Source organism: Ornithorhynchus anatinus, chromosome 11, assembly GCF_004115215.2.
Source record: "Ornithorhynchus anatinus isolate Pmale09 chromosome 11, mOrnAna1.pri.v4, whole genome shotgun sequence".
Taxonomy (NCBI): domain Eukaryota; kingdom Metazoa; phylum Chordata; class Mammalia; order Monotremata; family Ornithorhynchidae; genus Ornithorhynchus; species Ornithorhynchus anatinus.
This window is the reverse complement of record NC_041738.1, coordinates 50714491-50733824: the sequence shown is the minus strand read 5'-3', so window position 1 is coordinate 50733824 and position 19334 is coordinate 50714491. Positions and strand designations below refer to the sequence as shown.

At 48.8% G+C, this 19334-nt stretch overlaps 1 protein-coding gene across 1 annotated transcript in view; it reads right to left on the bottom strand.

The window, feature by feature from the left end:
• The window catches only part of LOC103171110 (zinc finger protein 263), a 31730-nt gene extending 12396 nt beyond the window's left edge, over positions 1–19334 (bottom strand). The window contains exons 1-6 of the mRNA XM_039913630.1: positions 18818–19334; positions 18025–18208; positions 17212–17285; positions 16829–16937; positions 12082–12192; positions 10056–11234 (exon numbers count right to left, since the gene is read on the bottom strand). Coding sequence (XP_039769564.1) covers positions 10056–11234; positions 12082–12192; positions 16829–16937; positions 17212–17285; positions 18025–18208; positions 18818–19219 — 2059 coding nt within the window. The 5' untranslated portion in view covers positions 19220–19334. The remainder of the gene's footprint in view (positions 1–10055; positions 11235–12081; positions 12193–16828; positions 16938–17211; positions 17286–18024; positions 18209–18817) is intronic.

Here is a 19334-nt window from a genome sequence, read left to right as displayed (position 1 = left end):
GTAGACCCAAGATATTCAACTCACTTGTATGTTTATATGATAAAAGCCTCAGATCCAGGCTCCATTTATCCCAAAACAATTATTTGGACTTTCCCAAACATTTAAGCTTCTCTAGCAGGCTTAGATGAACATTTTTTGTAGGTATGGAAAGTTCAAGACATACTCTTCTGGCAGAGTTCAGTGAAGGCATACAGATCTTCTCTCACCACCCTCCACCCCTTCGACTGTAAACACCTCGAGGGCAAGGACCATGTCTACCAACTACACTGTATTCTTCCAAGTGCATAATACTGGGTTCTGCACAAAATAAATGCTCAACAAATACCACTCTTTTAATCATTGATTTTTCCCACAAAATATACAATTGTATTCTCCCTCCCTCTTAAGACTGAGCCCCAGGTGGGACAAGGACTGTGTCTGACCTGTGAGGAAGCACAAGAATCCAAGGTCCTGTACTTGCCCCCCTCTTCTCTCCAAGCCATTTCAGCTCTAGACCTTCTTTATCACCCCTGGTCTGCCCCCTCTAGACTGTGAGCTCGTTATGGGCAGGGATTGTCACTAATGTACTGCACTCTCCCAAGTGCTTAATACACTGTTCTGCTCACATTACGCATTTAATAAATATGATTAAATGGATGAATGAAGTAGCAGAGCAGGGATAAGAAGCCTTTTTCTCTCTGCCACGCTGAAAGAACGGGGAAATGTAATACTGAAATTTGACTTTTTTAAAAAAATGGTATTTGTTAAGCGCTTACCATGTGGCAGGCACTGTACTAAGCATTGGGGTAGATAACAAGCTAATTAAGTTAGCCACTGTTCATGTCCCACATGGGGCTCACAGTCTTAATCCTCATTTTATAGAAGGCTTGGTAGCCAAAGGCAAGTTCTTCACAACACATCTCCCCTTTGTTCTCTGGTCTTCTGAAAGGAAGGGCTGAAAACAAGATGAAGCTAACCCCTTGATCCAGTGAAAAGCCCTGGTCTGCTGCTGGGTGGGGTTTAATCACTTTGAGAACAGGGTACGGCCTGGGTGGGAAAACCCCATCCCAAGGAGTTACTGCTGCCTATCCTGATGTAATTATCCTATATTGTACTCTTCGATTAAATTAAATGCTATACTGTATAAAAAGAAGCTCTGGGTTACTTAGAATTGAGCTGGCCTTGACTCACAGAGGAAACTCTGCCCCTGTCAACCCACCACTCCCTACTAGCGTTAAGACACCCTCATAGTAATAAACTTGACTCTGACATACCTTTTCAAACACACTGCAGTCTAGCAAGTTTTTCTTTCATACCTGATTATCTTGTATCTAATAATAATAATTATGGTATTTGTTGAGTGCTTACTATATGCCAGGCACTGGGGTGGATACAAGCAAATCGGGTCAGACACAGTCTCTGCCCCATTTGGGGTTGACAGTCTCAATCCCCATTTTACATGAGGCGAGTGAGGTATAGAGAAGTTAAGTGATTTGCCGAAGGTCACACAGCAGACTGTCCCCTCTAATCTGTGAGCTTGTTGTGGGCAGGGATTGTCGCTATTGTTCTACTGTACTTTCCCAAGCACATAGTTGAGCACTCTGCACACAGTAAACGCTTAATAAATACGACTGAATGAATCAAGTGGAGGAGCAGGGATTAGAACCCATGACCTTTTGACTCCCAGGGCCGTGCTCTATCCACTATGCCATGCTGCTTCTGTATCTTCTCCAAGGGCTTAGTACAAGTGCTTGGTGCAGAGTAAAGCACTTAACAAGCAACTTAATTATCATTTTACGGTGTGCCACCTTGATATAAATAGGTGACACAATATATAAAAATTAATAAAAGTATGGCATTTGTTAAGCACATACTATTTCCGAAGTAATGATGATGATGTTGGTATTTGTTAAGCGCTTACTATGTGCAGAGCACTGTTCTAAGCGCTGGGGTAGACACAGGGGAATCAGGTTGTCCCACGTGGGGCTCACAGTCTTAATCCCCATTTTACAGATGGGGTAAGTGAGGCACAGAGAAGTTAAGTGACTTGCCCACAGTCACACAGCTGACAAGTGGCAGAGCCGGGATTCGAACCCATGACCTCCGACTCCAAAGCCCGGGCTCTTTCTACTGAGCCATGCTGCTTCTCCTATAGTGTAGATAGATTGGACACCATCCCTAGTCCCACTTTGAGCTTCCAGTTTCTATCCATAGAGTCAGGATGGATCTCCCCCTTGAAACTGTAAGCTCAGTGTGGGCAGGAAACGAGTCTACCTACTTTGTTAGACTGTACTCTCCCAAACACTTCTCACAGTGCTTGGCACACAGTAAGCACTCTATAAATATTACTGCTGAACTGATCCACACTAGCCTCGGTCCTGTGCTTGTCTATCTCCCGCTCTAAACTGTAAGCTTGTTGTGGGCAGGGAATGTGTCTGCTGTGTTGTACCATTCTCTTCCACTCAGTACAGTGCTCTGCACATAGTAAGTGTTTAATAAATACCACTGATCCTGGGTCTGGTGCTCTTGCCATCAGACTGCTGTAGGCAGGGAATGGGTTATCATTATATTGTACTCTCCCACGCACTTAGTACAGTGAGTGCTCAATAAATGCAATTGAATGAATAATGAAATAAGGGCTATTACTACCCCGGCCCACATCCCACCTCTGGCCTGGAACACCCTTCCTCCTCAAATCTGCCAATCACTCCCCCCCATCCACCCCTTCGGAGCCTTATTGAAGGCTCATCTCCTCCAAGAGGCCTTCCCAGATTAAGCCCAACTTTTTCTCATCTCCCACTCCCTTCAGCTTCACCCTGACTTGCTCCTTTTGCTCTTTCCCCTTCTCCCTGCCCCACAGCACTTACACTTATATCTGTAATTTTATTTATTTATATTGACATCTCTTTGTCTTGATGTCTGTCCCCCCCCCCATCCCCAGACATTCCCTTGGGGCAAGGGCAGTCATTCTTTACTGCTGTATTGTACTTTCCCAAACGCTTAGTACAGAGCTCTGCACACAGTAAGCACATACTGAGTACGACTGACTGGCTGAATTCATATCACAGCCAGTGTTGGAGGGCAGGGGAAGGAGGGGCAAGGAGAGGAGGGCAGGGGAAGGGCAGAAAGGGGGCAGGGCAGGGCAAGACCCCAAGGAAAAATAATAATGATGGCATTTGTAAATAATAATAATGCTGGGATTTGTTAAGTGCTTACTATGTGCCAAGCACTGTTCTAAGTGCTGGGGGAGATACAAGGCCATCAGGTTGTCCCACGTGGGCTCATAGCCTTAATCCCCATTTGACAGATGAGGGAACTGAGGCCCAGAGAAGAAGAATAATGGCCTTTGCTAAGCGCTATGTACTAAGCACTGTTCTAATCGCTGGGGGAGATACGAGGACATCAGGCTGTCCCACGTGGGTCTCACAGACTTAATCCCCATTTGACAGATGAGGTCACTGAGGCCCAGAGAATAATAATAATGATGGCAGTTAAGCGCTTACTATGTGCCAAGCACTGTTCTAAGCGCTGGGGGGGGGTTACAAGGTGATCAGGCTGTCCCACGTGAGAGTCCCAGCCTTCATCCCCATTTGACAGATGAGGTCACTGAGGCCCAGTGAAGTGACTCGCCGCAAGTCGCCCGGATGACCAGCGGATTAGAACCCACGGGGTCTGAGTCCCAAGCCGTTCCGCGTTTACTATGTGCCAAGCGCTCGCGCCCCACGGGCCCCGACAGGCGGGTTCCCGTCAGGGCCGCCTCACGTGGCGAAGGGCAGGGCGGGTCGGACACCAAAAGGCGACTGGCGGCCTGTTGGGAGTCAGTCCCGGCCGAGCGGTGCGGTGCGGTGCGGTGCGGTGCGGTGCGGTGCGGTGCGATACGCGGCGCCCACCCCCTCAGCTCGCCCGCCCCGACTCACCGCGGCCCCAGCCCCGCTCCACACCGGAAGTAACGCCTGAGGCGAAGGCGCGTGCGCAGTGAAGCCGCCTTCCCCCAGCCTCCAGCCGCCGAGAGGAGCCCCGGATGGGACCAACAGCGCGTGCGCAGTGCCGGCCGCCGAGGGGAGCCTCGGATGTGGCGTCCAGCGCGCACGCGCGGGGAGATTTCCCGGCACAGGACCGGCCTGGGAGGCGCCAGGACCTCCGATCATAATAATTACGGTATCCGCTCATTCATTCAATCGTATTTATTGAGCGCTTCCTGAGCGCTTGGAATGGACAATTCGGCACCAGACAATCCCTTCCCAACCACATGTTCACAGTCTAAAAGGGGGAGACAAGCGGCAAAACAAGTAGACAGGCATCAGTACCATCAAAATAGATAAATTCATTCAATAGTATTTACTGAGCGCTTACTGTGTGCAGAGATAAATAGAATCATAGCTATATACACATCATTAATAAAATAAATAGAGCAATAAATAATATATACAAATATACACAAGTGCGGAGGGGAAGGGGGAAGAGCAGAGGGCGGGAGAAGTGTGGATGGGGAGGGAAGGAGGAGCAGAGGGAAGGGGGGGCTCAGTCTGGGAAGGCCTCTTGGAGGAGGTGAGCTCTCAGTAGGTCTTTGAAGAGGGGAAGAGAGTTAGTTTGGCGGAGGTGAGGAGGGAGGGAAGGCATTCCAGGTCAGTGGTAGGATGTGGGGCAGGGGTCGACGGTGGGACAGGTGAGAATGAGGCCCAGTAAGAGGTGAGCGGCAGAAGAGCAGAGTGAGCGGGGGTGGGCTGGAGAAGGAGAGAAGGGAGGTGAAGTAGGAGGGGACAAGGGGATGGAGAGCTTTGAAGCCAATAATGAGTTTGTGCTTCATGCGATTGTTGATAGGCAACAACTGGAGATTTTTGAGGAGAGGGGTGACATGCCCACAGCGTTTCTGTAGAAAGATAATCCAGGCAGCAGTGACGTAGGGATTGAAGCAGGGAGAGATGTTAAGCGCTTACTATGTACAGGGTACTGTACTAAGCGCTGGAGTGGATAAAAGCAAACTGGGTTGTCACAGTCCCTGTCCCACCTGGGGCTCACAGTCTCAACCCCCATTTTACAACTAAGGAAACCGAGCCCCAGAGAAGTGAAGTGACTTGCCCCAGGTCACACAGCAGACAAGTGGCCGAGTCGGGATTGGAACCCATCAGCTACTGACTCCAAGCTGTTTCTCATCTAATCTGTCTCCTCCGCTTCTCTGCTGTGTGACTTTGGGCATGTCTCTGGGTCTCAGTTCCCTCATCTGTAAAATGAGAATTAAGACTGTGAGCCCCATGTGTAACATGGACTGTGTCTACCCTGATTAGCTTGTATCTACCAGAGCGCTTAGTACAAGGCACATATTCATGGCTCACAAGATTATATTTTAAAGGAGAAGGCATATGAAAACATTTACAAATCATGAATCAAAACAAATAATGTGCAGTTGAAAATACTTATCTACACAGGTGCTGAGAATGGAAATCAATAAGAATGACTGTCAATATTTACTTGCAGGGAAGCTATACAAATTAGCCCTTGCTCATATGTTTAGGACCTGAATGGAAACAGGCTAATCGTGAATAACAATTCAAAAGTATTGTATGAACTCCACCTTTTGTTTCCACTTTCTTTTTTCTCTCTGTGACCTCCTTTCTCTTCTCCCTTTTACTTATTTTACATTTTTATGTCTGCTTTGTCCCCCTTATTAAATTGTAAGCTCCTCTGGGAGTAGACACATATTTGTTTCATGTTTTGCAAACCCCTTGTTCAATGCTCTGCACACAAACAGGCACCTAATCAATTTTGTAGGTGATGGTCTTTGGGGGTCCCATTGACCATTTTTGAGTTGAAAGAGGAAGCTGAATTTTGTGACCATCTCACATATGAGATATTTCTTCCTAATAGATTTGCACCATGCAGATATTAAATCAATTAATAGTATCTACTGAGCACTTATTGTGTGCAGAGTACTGTACTAAAGCTCTTCTGGGAGTACAATATAATCGGTAGACAGGATCCCTGCCCACAAAAAGCTTATACTCTAGAGGGGTAGGCAGATATTGAAATAAATTACAGATAGGAGACATAGCAAGTTATAAGAATGTGTACACAAGTACTATGAAGCTGAAGGTGGGGTGAATACATGGTACGTGTGTATACGGGCATGGCACAGCTCCCACCCCAATTGACCCAGTGACCCTGGTGAGAGAGAAGAATGCCTCTTACCGAGATCTGGAGCCCAGTGAGATCCAGAAATGTCTCAGTCACTACAGGAGCCCAGTGGTTTTAGAAATGACCGATGGACACTGGAGCTCACTGAATGAGTCCCTAGCTCACTCCTGTTTCTGGGGCTAGTATGGGGAGCCGCCAAGGGGGAGGAATTACCGATCTGGCCCTGTGACCTGGTAGGGATGAGGGGAACGTCCAGGTCCCCCTGAATCCCTATCAGTCCCCGACACTTAGACACCACCCGAGGGAGTGAAGATTGGATTAACAGTTGGCACAGATGGGTTTGTGGAAGACTTATTTGCTACCAAGGGAGCCTTTTGGCTAAGAAGGGTCAGAGTGTCCCTTAGAACAGCCAGCTCAGTTCCTCCTCCAGTCAGCCCCTGCAAAAGGCTCCTTAGAACAAAGCTAAGAGAAATAGCCTCCAGCCAAACTCCCCCATTTAATTTACACTTCATACACAATGCAGTCATTAGCCTTTTGTTCCTTCTCACCCATTAAAGACAGCTAGGGGGGCTTCTCTTGTGGGCTAGGTCTTGAGGACCCTCAGGTGTTAACTTGTTAACTCCAGTTAAGGCCAGTTAACTCCTTGTTAACTCCAGTTAAGGCCTTAGAGACCACTAACCCCAGCCTGTTTCCACCTTGTAATTCGGATCCTGGAGGTGGGTGATCCTGGGTCTTTCTCCAGGGCCAGAGCCTTGAGGGGAGGGGCTCCTCACGTTGTCTCTGGGTCTTCCAGAGGTGATTCACCTATCAGTTTCCAGCTGATGCCAGCTGATACTGCTTTTGGATGCTCCGGACTGGCGTGTAGAGGACTTCCCCAGATGGTAGCAGGGGTGTTTCTGGGTGCTGACCCAGTGTGGGATGGGGGTCTTCATAGAGTAACTAACAGTCCATCTTCTTGTAGGACCAAATACCCTATCTACTCTCATTCCATTTATATATCCACCTTCAATCACTCAGTACTATTTATCAAATGCTTACCCTTTGCAGAATACAGTACTCAAGGACTTAAGACCTACTGTGGGAAGGCAGGGTCTGAAATAAATTACCAGCAGAGGATAGCAGCATAATTAAAAAATATGGACATGAGTGCAATGGGAGGTGGTGGATGGGTGAGTACCTCAGAACAGAGTTGACACAGAAATGCAGAAATAGCTTGGTTTTTTTTTGGGGGGGGCATCTGTAAGACAATCAATCATATTTATTGAGTGGTTACTGTGTACAGGGCACTGTAGATTGTAAACTCGTGGGTGGGGAACTTGTCTACCAACTTTAGACTGTACTCTTCCCAGCACTTAGTTCAGGGCTCTGCACACAGTAAGCACTCAGTAAATACGATTGACTGGGAGATGCCTCACCTAGTAATTTGAATATTTATATTAATGTCTAGACTGTAAGCTCGTTGTGGGGAAGGAATATATCTATTATAGTGTACTCTCCAAGTGCTTAACACAGTGCTCTGCACACAGTGATACGATTGAATGTCTACAGTGTGTCCCCCACACCCCCTTTAGACTGTGAGCCCGTTGTTGGGCAGGGATTGTCTCTGTTGCTGAATTGAACATTCCAAGGGCTTAGTACAGTCCTCTGCACATAGTAAGCGCTCAATAAATACGATTGAATGAATGAATGAATGAATAACCCAAGGACCAAGACAGAAGCTGTGACTGCCACCTTGTGGCGATAGGGAAATCGGTCGGAAAGCAGGAAGGCAGTGTAACTCGCTGTAGATGGGATTGTGGTGTCACAGAGCTTAAATTTTACAGGAAACTGCAAATTTACACGTGAATGAGAACAACCAATCCCGGGTCTCAAGTTGGGGGCAGATGGACCAGCTTTTATCGCTCTCCATGAGCTTCTTTTCTCCCTGCCCCACTCCCAGATCCAACTGCGCCTGTCCTGGAGTCAAACAGGTAAAGCCTTGGGAAGTGAAATAAGGAGGAAGAGGGAAGGAATAGATCCTCTAGATTGTAAGATCATTGCAGGCAGGGAACATGTCTACCAACTGCTATAATGTACTCTTCCCAAGTGCCTAGTACAGTGCTCTGCACACAGTAAATGCTCAATAAATATGGTTGGCTGATATAAACTAATCGGGTTAGGTGCTGTCCCTGTCCCACGTGGAGTTCCCAGACTTAATCTCCATCTTACAGATGAGGTCAACTGATGCAGATAAGTGTGGTAACTTGCCCAAGGTCACACAGCAGACAAGTGGTAGGGCTGGGTTTAGAAGCCAAGTCTTCTGATTCCCAGGCCCATGCTTTCCTCTAGAACCTGCTGCTGCTTCTCGCTCCTGTGGACAGGAATTGTTTCTCCCAGCTGTTGTACTGTACTTTCCCAATTGCTTAGTTCAGTGCTCTGCCCACGCTAAGCACTCAATAAATATCAGGGATTGATTAAAGACTGGTGGAAAGGGTTTGAATGCCTTCCCTCATTTAAAAAAGTTCTCAAACATGGATTTTGCTAATCATAATTTCTTCCTGAATGCACCAAGGAGATGAGTGCACCTAGTTTTATTATAGCTAGAAGGGTTCTCACCACAGGCGGCGGCCAGAGATGAAGCAAATTTAACTTTATTGAGAGCACACATAGGAAAGACAAGACACCCCACTGAAGGCTGCATGGTAGGTTCTGTGGGACTCAGACAAAACATCACGACCATGCAACAGTCCAAACATGAGAGACCTTGATATACACACTGAATTGGTCGAGGCAGATCATTCCATCTGTCTTTCTGCCCCGTGAAAATTCACAATACAGCAGAGGTCCTGACCTCAAGAAAGGGACCGATTGTCATAGGAGGAAGAGCCTCAAACAGGATGTTTAAGGGTCTTAGTAGAACAGGTTGGAGGTGAACACCCCCGGGCAGGCCTCAATCTCTTACCCCGAACTCCATGGCCCTCAGTACATACTCTGTATATTGAGGGCACCCTTTGCTCCTTTCCCTTCAGACTGTGGCAAGTCTCCAGGTCACACTGTCTGACAGAAAAATGTGGTCACAGAGAAAGCAACCCGGTGCGTGAGTCTGGCCTATCCAGTCCTAGCTCAGTGAGGGAATGGATTGGTCCAAAAATAACTCTTGGGCATGGACAGACAGCTAAAGTGCCAGCTTTCTCCTCAGATAGGTGAAAACTCTTGTATCTAGGTGCCGACTCCTGGAGTCCCTTGCCTTGGGGAGAAGCTGCAATATTATCCCACTCACCCTTCTGTCGTCTCTCCGGTGAGACCAACCAACTCTGAACCGTGAACTTAGCCAGAAACATCCAAGTCAGCTTTGGTTTCACCACCAGTCTCAATCTGGAGTTTGGGCTGGCTACCTATACCTCTTCTGGAATTTCAGCCAGCCCAAAGAGACACCCACCCTGCCCTCAAGCCATCCATTTCAATCCTCAGGTTCCATATAGGCCACAAAGAGCCTAAATGCTCCTGGAGAAGATCCTAAGGTGGAGGCTATGACGACGTGCGAGAACACAGATGTTTTTTTGTTAAAACAGAGTTGAAGGTGAGATGGCAAAACCTCTCTTCTGCTCACCTTGGGGGAGTTTCTGTTGGGGTAGAGATTTCTGAAAGAATTTTGTATAATTTGGATAGGTACCACATTTTGGGGTAGGGTCAATTCCCCCTCCTCCCCCAAACTGTCAAAAGAATCCCCCAAAAGGGTGAGGGTGGGGGTCACGCCCAAGCACCACCACCACCATCATATGATTGTGAGAGCCCTGCCTACAGCCCCATCCAGCTGGCTCTGTTTCTCCTCCATGGTCTTTTACAGCAAGGGAACTTGGACTCTCTGGTGGTCTTGTCTGCCTCCGGGGTATACCCTCTCTGGACACCTACTGAGAATGGAATGTGACTATCTGGTCCGGGCCCAAAGACACCAGCCTCCTCCTATCCCACGTGGATTCTCTGATGACTCAGGAGGCGAGAGGTGCGGGAAAAACTCTCTCCACATTCGGAGCATTTATAGGGTCTCTCACCTGTATGGGTTCTTAGGTGCCGGATTCGATTCGAACTGTGGGAAAAACTGTCCCCACACTCGTGACAAGTATAAGGTTTCTCTCCCGTGTGGATTCTCTGGTGTCGAATAAGGTTTGAACTGTGAGAGAAGTTTTCCCCACACAGGGAACATTTAAAAGGCTTTTCCCCCGTGTGCGTTCTCAGATGCCTGGTAAGGTGCATACCCTGTCTGAAGCTTTTCCCACAGGTGGGACATTTATAGAGTTTCTTCTCTCCCCGGTGGGCTCTGGGATGTGTAATGAAGAGTGTGCTTCCACTAATGCTTTCCCCACAGTCAGTCAGTGGGTAAAGCCTCTCTCTCGTGTGGGTGCTCTGGTGGATAATCAGATGTGAACTGCGGGAGAAACTTTTCCCACACTCGGAACACTTGTAGGGCCTTTCTCCCGTGTGAATTCGCTGATGTCTAATCAGGTTCGAACTATGAGAAAAAATCTCCCCGCACTCAGGGCATTTAAAGGGTTTTTCTCCCGTGTGAGTTCTCTGGTGCCTCTGGAGATTGGAATTGCAAGAGAAACTCTTGCCACACACATTACACTGGAAAGGCTTCTCGCCCGTGTGCGTGCGCAGGTGTCTAACTAGGTGGGTGTTCTGACTAAAGATTTTTCCGCACTCGAGGCACTTGTGAATTTCTTCCCCTAAGTGGATTTTGTGGGTTGGGATAAAGTGGGAGTCTCCAATGAAGACTTCCCCGCACTCCAAGCCAGAGTAGAATCTTTCCGTTGAATGCAGTCTCTGGTGCCTAATAAGGTTTGAGTTGTTGGAGAAAGTCTTCTCACACAGGGAACACTGATACAGTTTCACTCCGGGATGCAGCTTTCTCTGTCCGGGGCGCCCCAGGCAACTCATTTGCCAGGGAGTACATTTCCCCAGTCTCTCCTCTGGGGGAGTTTCCCACTGCCTTTCTGACCTGTACTCCCCGTCACTCGGCTTGCCCGGCTCGGGACTCCAAGGAACCTCCACTTCCGATCGGCCGGAAGGCGTCTCTTGAGGCTCCTCTTCCTCAAAGCGGACTGGCTGAGGATTTTCCTCCTTGTTCTCACTGAGGTCTTCTCCTGGGAAGAAAGAGACAGTCTAGTCCCAATAGCCTCTCTGAACCGGGGGAAAATAAACTTTATGTATCAAGGGGTAATTAAGTGGATGGTCAAGAGTCAGGTCTCCCACATCCACCTTCATCTTCTCAGGTGACCCACCAAGGAAACAGCAAGGAGGGAAAAGATACTGGGCAGAAGACAGTTAAAAGCTGGAAGGCTCTACCAGGCTACACAACCTCATAAGCTCCTCGAGGACAGGGATTGTTTCTACTAACCACTACTCTACTAAGTGCTTAATACAGTGCCCTGTCCACAGGAACTCAAATAATAATAATAATGATAGTATTTATTAAACGCTATGTGCCAAGCACTGTTTTAAGTGCTGGGGTAGATACAAGGTAAGCAGGCTGTCCCATGTGGGGCTTACGCTTCTGCACTGTTGGAGGAGGATGGGAAAAAATCTGACGGGTAACCACCTTCTTGGCTGTTTTATGGCAGAAAGGTGACACTCTAAGAAGCAGCATGACCTAGTGGAAAGAGCACAGGCCTGGGAGTCAAAAGGACACAGGTTCTAATTCTGGTTCCTCCACTTGTCTGCTGTATGACCTTGGGCAAGTGACTTAACTTCTCCATGCCTCAGTTACCTCATATGTAAAATGGGGATTAAGATTATCAGCATGATTATTTTATATCTACCTCAGCATTTAGTAAAGTGCCTGGCACACAGTAAGTGCTAAACAAATACCAAAAAAACAAAAACCAAAAACTCAAGCTCTGAAGAGCTCTGGGTCTCTCTGCCCAAGAAATCCAACCCAAGCACAAAGAAACTTGGGAAAGTAGCCCCAGTCTGTCCCCGCTCCACCCTCACCTGAACAGGAGCTACTGGAGTTCTTCTCCCTGGAGTTCTGCAGTTCTGAATCCCATGCCTTTTCTCTTTGTTCCAAGTTGGAGGCTGCTTCTTGACTGGGAATTTGAGATCCTGTTGATGTTAAAAGTGGTACAATGTGTTTCTCGGTTCTTCTCAGATGGACATATGGTAAGTAGGTAAGATGCCCAGGGGGACTGATCTTGGGCATTCTTGTCCCCATTTCCAGACCAAGCCTGATTCCAGTGTGCCTAGTGCATAGAGCACGGGCCTGGAAGTCAGGAGAACCTGGGTTCTTCTCCTGGCTCTGCCACTTGTCTGCTGTGTGACCTTTAATCACTTCACTTCTCTGTGCCTCAGTTACCTCATCTGTAAAATGGAGATTAAAACTGTGAGTCCATGTCAGACATGGACTGTGTCCAACCTGATTAGCTTCTATCTATCCAAGGGCTTAGTACAGTGCCTGGTGCATAGTGAGCGCTTAACAAAGACCATTTAAAACAAAAACAAAAAAAGGCATTTACAAGACAAAACCTCAGGAAATCCAATCTCTGCCACCTCAATTGAGCTTGAGGCCGAGCTAAGGCCACCTTAGGGTTATGGTTATCATAAAGGGGAACACAGTGGAGGGGAACACGGTGGAGGTGCGGGGTAAGACAGGAAAGGAGAACAGATAATAATAACTGTGGTATTTAAGTGCTTACTATAGGCCAGGTACTATACAAAGTGCTGGGGTAGATACAAGATAATCAAGTTGGACACATTCTATGTCCCACATGACACTCCCAGTCTCTACCACCATTTTACAGATGACGTAACTGAGGCACAGAACAGACAAGTGGCAGAGCAAGGATTAGAACCCAGTACCTTTTGACTCCCAGGCCCATACTCTATCCAGTAAAAAGATGATGGGGATATGAAGGAAGAGAGGCAAGGAGAATAGATTTGGGTCCTGTGAGAACCCCCACAGGTTGTGAGCCAGAGTGGTAGGCACCTCGGAAGCAGATGGAAATCACTGTGGGATTTCAGGAGCTAGAATGGAGCGGGGGAGATCCATGGCAATGCCGCAGAGTTTACACAGAGAAGAGCTCACGCTTTCCCACACAAAAGAGGAAAGACACTGCTTAGACTTGAAGAGACAATGTTGGAACAGAAGTACATCTCTCAGGGTAGAGAGGTCATCACTAGACGAGAGGAAGAAGCAAGCAACAAGGTTCTCCCCAGGCCTGCAGAGACCAGAGGCACAACCTATCGATCGGGGGTAGGCATCTGTGCGGAATCCTCCAGGGAGGACCGGGATGAAGGGGCTGGGGTAAGGCCAAAGTTAACCTCCATCTACCCTAGCACTCACTACAGTGACGGGCACATAGTAAGCACTTAAATACCATTTTAAAAAAAAGCAAAAGTGGGAGTTAGGGCCCAGTCAGAAATCGGGCTCCCTTTCCTGCCATTAGGGAGAGAACCTGCTGGGCTGCAGATCAGTTCTTTGCCAAACTACCCAGAGCGGGTGTTGAGGAGTGGCTGTGATGCAGGTAAGTGGGATGAAGTCGGTAAGCCGTGCTTGCAACCAGACGCTGGGAGGAGTGGAGGAGGTCTGGGGCTTCACTTACTGATGGGCCATCACACGGCTGGCTGCCACAGCCAGCGGTAGCCCGACCAAGGCTCACCCCAGTCTAGTCCTGCACATACAGGCCACCCTTGCCCTGGGCCCTAGAGGTGGGGTGGCAAGAGAACTCTATAACCTCAAATTCACTTTACATCAGGTTATTCCGCTGCTCCACATCTGGGCCACTCTCTTGTCCTCACATAAGATGACCCAACTTCCTGTGGAAGTCTCATAGTCAAGGAAAGCTCAGGATTTCTAACTCCCAACAGATTGAAGCAAGGCCCGGGAAGAACCTAGAAGTCTCTAGGACAGACTAAAACTTCCTTGGAGCTGAAGAATTTCTCTTTGTGAAAGTTAAAATGGCATAACTCAAACAACTACTTGCTTAGAAAAACAAAACATACCAAAAAAAATAACAGAAGTTGCCTCCACAATTCCCTGAACCTGACCTAAAACAGTCACATGCTACAGCATCCGCTCTCCCAAAATCTTTCCCCAAACCAAAGTCTTCCACAGGATGCTAAAAATTGGGCTCCATTGCTCCCCTACCTCATTCTCTCTTTTGACTGTTGAATCTTAGTGAATCTCATAGAAATCAGGCAGAGGCAATGAACTAAAGGTTAATGGATGACTAGAACTCAGAGAACTGGGGACAAAGGGAACAGAACAGATGGAATAATTTAAAAAAAGTATTTGGGCTGGCATCACAATAGTTAACATCTTAATAATGATTTAAATGGGCTGAGATTATGTTCTCTCAATGTATTAGTGGCCCCAAAATGGAATGGGGTGGCCAGTTCCTTGGAGAACAGATTCAAAAAACAAAAAAAGCCAACAAATTGGAGAGGTGGGTATATGCAGAATGGGGTGAAGTTCAGAGGAACTGATTTAGGGTGATTCACTTCATTGTTCTTTTAGAAATAATAATAATTATGGTATTAGTTAAGCGCTTACTATGTGCCAAGCACTGTTCTAAGCACCGGAGTAGATACAAGGTATTCAGGTTGTCCCACAGGGGGCTCACAGTCTTAATCCCCATTTTCCAGATGAAGTGACTTGCCCAAAGTCACAGAGCTAATAAGTGGTGGAGCCGAGATTAGAACCCATGACCTCAGACTCCCTAGCCCGGGCTGAAAACTACATTTTACAAATGTAAAGTGAGGTCACAGTAGCTTTGCTCAAACACAACATAAAGATCTGGAGGTTATAGGGAACCCCTGAATGGAGACAGAAGGAACTGGGACCCTTGGAGCTGGGGAAGCCAGAGTAGAAAGGGCAGAGGAATTAAGGTTGGATCAGTCGTCCAGTCCCAGCTAAACCCCCTCTCCTGACCGGGAAGGACTCAGACACCGGCAGCAGGATTAGACCACTCTGTGGGGCAGAAGCTGTCCCTGTCCCCTCCATGCCATCTGAATGCCTAAATGCCCTTGCACCAGTCCAGAGAGGCCTAAAGAACTGGCAGCATGAAGCCTCCTTAACTTTTAAAGCCCTGGAAAGGTCAAGGCTGCAGCTGTGACTTTTGTAATTACAGGACTGACCCTGCTCCTCTAGCCACAAACAATCAATTTCGCTCAAGATTTATTGAGCATAAACTGTGTTCTAAGTGCTTGGAAGGACAGAGTATAATAGTGTTGGTAGACACGATCCCTGACCATAAGGAGCTTACAGTCTTATAATGCTCCTTGGCTCTGTCATATTTATCGTTGTTCTTGTCTCTAATGTTTTTTGTTGTCACCTTCAAGTCTTTCACCAATTCCCTCCTTCAGTCAATCAGTGGTATTTTTTGAGCTCTTACCGTGGGCAAAGCATTGTACTAAATACTTGAGAAAGTAATAACAATGGTATTTATTAAGCGCTTAGTATGTGCCAAGCCCTGTTCTAAGTGCTAGACTACAATGCAACTGAGTTGGTAGACAGAATCTCTGCCCTCAAGGGGGCTTAAAATCCACAGGGGGAAAAAAAATACCAACATAGATTAGGGATAGGGAAAGTAGTGGAGTATACGAATATTTACATAAGCATTTTGGGGTTGGGATGAGTATCAAGGTGCTTATGGAGATAGCCAGCCAGCTGCATAATCATTGCAGAGGGGAGGGCAGACAGGGGAAATAAAGGGGGTTTAGTCTGGGAGGATCTCTTGAAGGAGATGAGATTTTGCCAAGGGCAACACAGGCTACCGCCCCATCCCTCCTTCAGTACGCCGCTCCTTTTCCTGTTAAGATGGTGAGCGAGGGACTATCTAGGCTCTCATCTGTGAACGTTTTCCTCAGCACTAAGTACCGTGCCGTGCCCATTTCTACTGGAGGGAATCAGAAGCTATTTCTGAGTCTGAAACAGAGGGTTCAGCTTATAGAGTATTACTGATGCAAAAATGTGGAAGCTGCAGAGCGACTCCATTACAGTGTGAACCCCGACAGGGTAGGAACTGAGACTTTTATTTCTATGGTCTTTTTTTATGGTATTCGATAAGCGCTTATTTTGTGCCACGCAGAGTACTAAGTGCTGGGATAGATACAAGCTAATCAGGTTGGACACAGTCTGTGTCCCATATGGGGCTCACAGTCTTAACGCCCCATTTTACAGGTAAAGGAACTGTCTATTAGTGTTCTGCAGAAACCCAGCTGGAGCACAATACTTGATAGTGACATTGGTAATGATCTTTCTCTCTCATCTCAGCACTGGTCAGGACTTCATTAGTTCTTTGGGCCTCACAACTGAAATGGGATACAGAAAACCAAGGGAAGAGCAACAAAGTGACCTTAAGCTTTGTGGAACACACTATCAATGAACACAAAAGAAACTCACAGTGTCAGCACTGGGGAACAGGAACTGAAACAGAGTTTTCAAGTGGATAAAGGGATAACATTTGAGTGACGAAAAGCAGTTTTTCTGGGCTTCTACTGCACACAGAAGGAAGGATTTATGTGAAACGTGACATAGGGCCTCCCTACCCCAGGAGGTCCCCATGATCCAGGACTTACCTTGGTTCCAGCCCTCACTAGCCATGTGGGATAAAGATCTGGCCAGGGCTCCACACCGCTGGGCCGGGGTCAAACCCAGGGATCCTCCTCACTGCCGTAAACTCCACGGCTGAGGAGCCACGAGGCCACGGCGGGGAGGAGAGAAGGGTGAGAATGTCTTTACCTAGAGCGACCGCACTCTCGTAATTCTCCTGGTTCTCCTTGGCAGAGTCCTGATGCCCCCACTCATCCCGGGAGAGGTACACAGCCACATCCTCAAAAGTCACAGGCAACTGAAAGAGCACGAGACCCCCTTCTTAGTAGCCGCTGGGGGGGCGGGGGGCGGGGCGGTTCCTCCATTAAACTATGGGTAAAGGAGGCGCTACTGTAACCACTCCCCAGGGCAAGGCCCTTGTGGAAGAGATCCGGAGGGTCTGGGAATGTTACATTGAAGGCAGAAGGAAAGAAATTTAGGGCACAAGGGAATGGTGTCCAGATTTCCTTCTCAACTCCTCTCTGGAGAGAGGGAATTCTCTGCAGGGAGGGTCCAGGGAACACCCATGTTACCTGAGACCCTGCTGTCTCCTTGTCTTCAGTGCTTCCTCTTTGAGGAGGGAGAGGAATCCAGGAAGGAGGCAGAGCTGAAGGAGAAAGAGATGAATAAAATGAAGCAGTGGGGCACTAATGGATAGAGCACGGGCCTAGGAGTCAGAAGGACCTGTCTATGGTGTGATCTTGGGCAAGACACTTCACTTCTTTGGGCCTCAGTTCCCTCATCTGTAAAATGAAGACGAAGCGTGTGAGCGCCACGTGGGACATAGACTATGTCCAATCTGATTAGCTCATATCTACCCAAGCGCTTAGCACAGTGCCTAGCACATAGTACAATGTCTGCCACATAGTAGGTGCTTAACAAATATCAGAAACAAGTCAGAACTGACCTACTTATAGTGCTGTTTCATTACAACAGAGAGTTGAACACCAAAGCCCCAGGTATCCCATGGAGACCCAGAATAAGGTGGGGATGGGTAAAACCCTACAAAAAGGGTCCTTGTGATAACACAGGTGATAATTCTGCAGGGGCCATGGGAACAATAGCCCCTACGGCTTTCATTAGCAGGGGTCCAGTTCTTAATCATCCCACGCTCCCGACAAGACCTGAGAATGCCAAAATGAGGGCTGAAAACCCAAAATGGTGGCCTTCCGGACTTGCCTCCCTAAAAGCTCCTGGTCTCGTTTAAGGACCACTCACAGGAAGTGACCTTCATCCTCCACAGCCCCCCGGCCCCAACGAGAGGCAACCCTGGCCGTCCCTGCCCGGAAACCATCCCCCCGACCCCGTGGAGAACTTCCCATCCCAGACGAATCTCTGCTCCTCACCCCTTTCCTGTAGGGCCCGGAGCTCCCCTTTCGGGCTGAGGCCCGGCAGTTCCTGTGGCGGCCTGAGGCGTCGGTTCCGTTGGCTCTCCGTCGGGTTTGGCCTGAAGCTCGGTGATGCCGGGGCTTCTCCCAGAGACGCGTTCTCCTCAGAGAGCTCTTCCTGTCTCCGCCCATGGCCCGAGACCTGGGAACCACCCCTGATCACTCACCGCCCAGGAGAGCCCAGGAAGGGGAGAATTCCTCAGGGGCCCTTCCTATTCCCTGGGCCTGCAGGCGGCAACGTGGAGGTGCCCGAGAGGAAGACTAAGAGCCTGGCTAGGAAGGCCCTGGGTCACCCTCCCACCGCCTCCTGTGGCCTTTCCTGCTGCTCCCATTCTCCTGTCTTCAGCGATGTCAACTTAGGTTACCTTGGGAAACAATGAATTGTGAGACCAAAGTACCAGACTGGTTTCCTGGGTTAACAGTCAACTGGGCCCAAAGTCTTGTAGAACGGAGAAGCTGGGATCCTGGCTGCAACACAAGAGAAGAGGCAATCCCCTCCGTGTTCCAGCTGAAAGACCTGCCCTCTAATCTGGGCTCCCTGATTTGACACCCTCCCCCTTCTCCCACCCAGACACTGCTTCCCACCAAAACCATCGACCGATCGATCATCTAACTACTCTCCCCGCTAGTAGAAGAAATCCTATGGTAGAACAAAAGCCACAACCGTCCTAGGGTCCCCATGGGCCCCGGGGCTGTTTAACCAGTCCCCAAATCCAACAAGATGACAGATCGAGCGGGGTCCCCTTCTCACCTGCCGCCTCAGGGTCCCGAGTTCCCTCTGCACATCCTCTACCAGGGTCACCACCTCTTCCCCACAAGTGGGATGACGTGCCCACACCCTGCTCTGGATCTCTCCGGGCAAGATGGTCAGGAACTGTTCCAGCACCACCAACTCCACCATCTGTTCCTTGGTGCGTTTCTCCGGCTTCAGCCAGTGATAGCAAAGCTCCCGGAGCCGGCCGAGGGCCTGGCGGGGACCCGCCGCCTCCTGGTAGCGGAATCGCCTGAAGAGCAGGCGGGAGGTCTCGGGGCTGCAGTCGTCGCCCAGCAGCGAGAGGTCGGGCCCCCAGGCCGAGTCTTCTTCCACTTTCACTATCAGGAGCCCCTCCTGCTCCTGAAGAGCTTGGCCCTGGGGGCGCCCGGATGCAGCCATCGGGTGGCTCGGGAAAAGGCCTGGTTTCCGCTAGGTCCTTTCTTCCGAGGCTCCCACCTCAGCCTCCTGGCCCGGGCTCTGCAGAGCCGATTCCAGCTCCTGGTCAGACGACAGC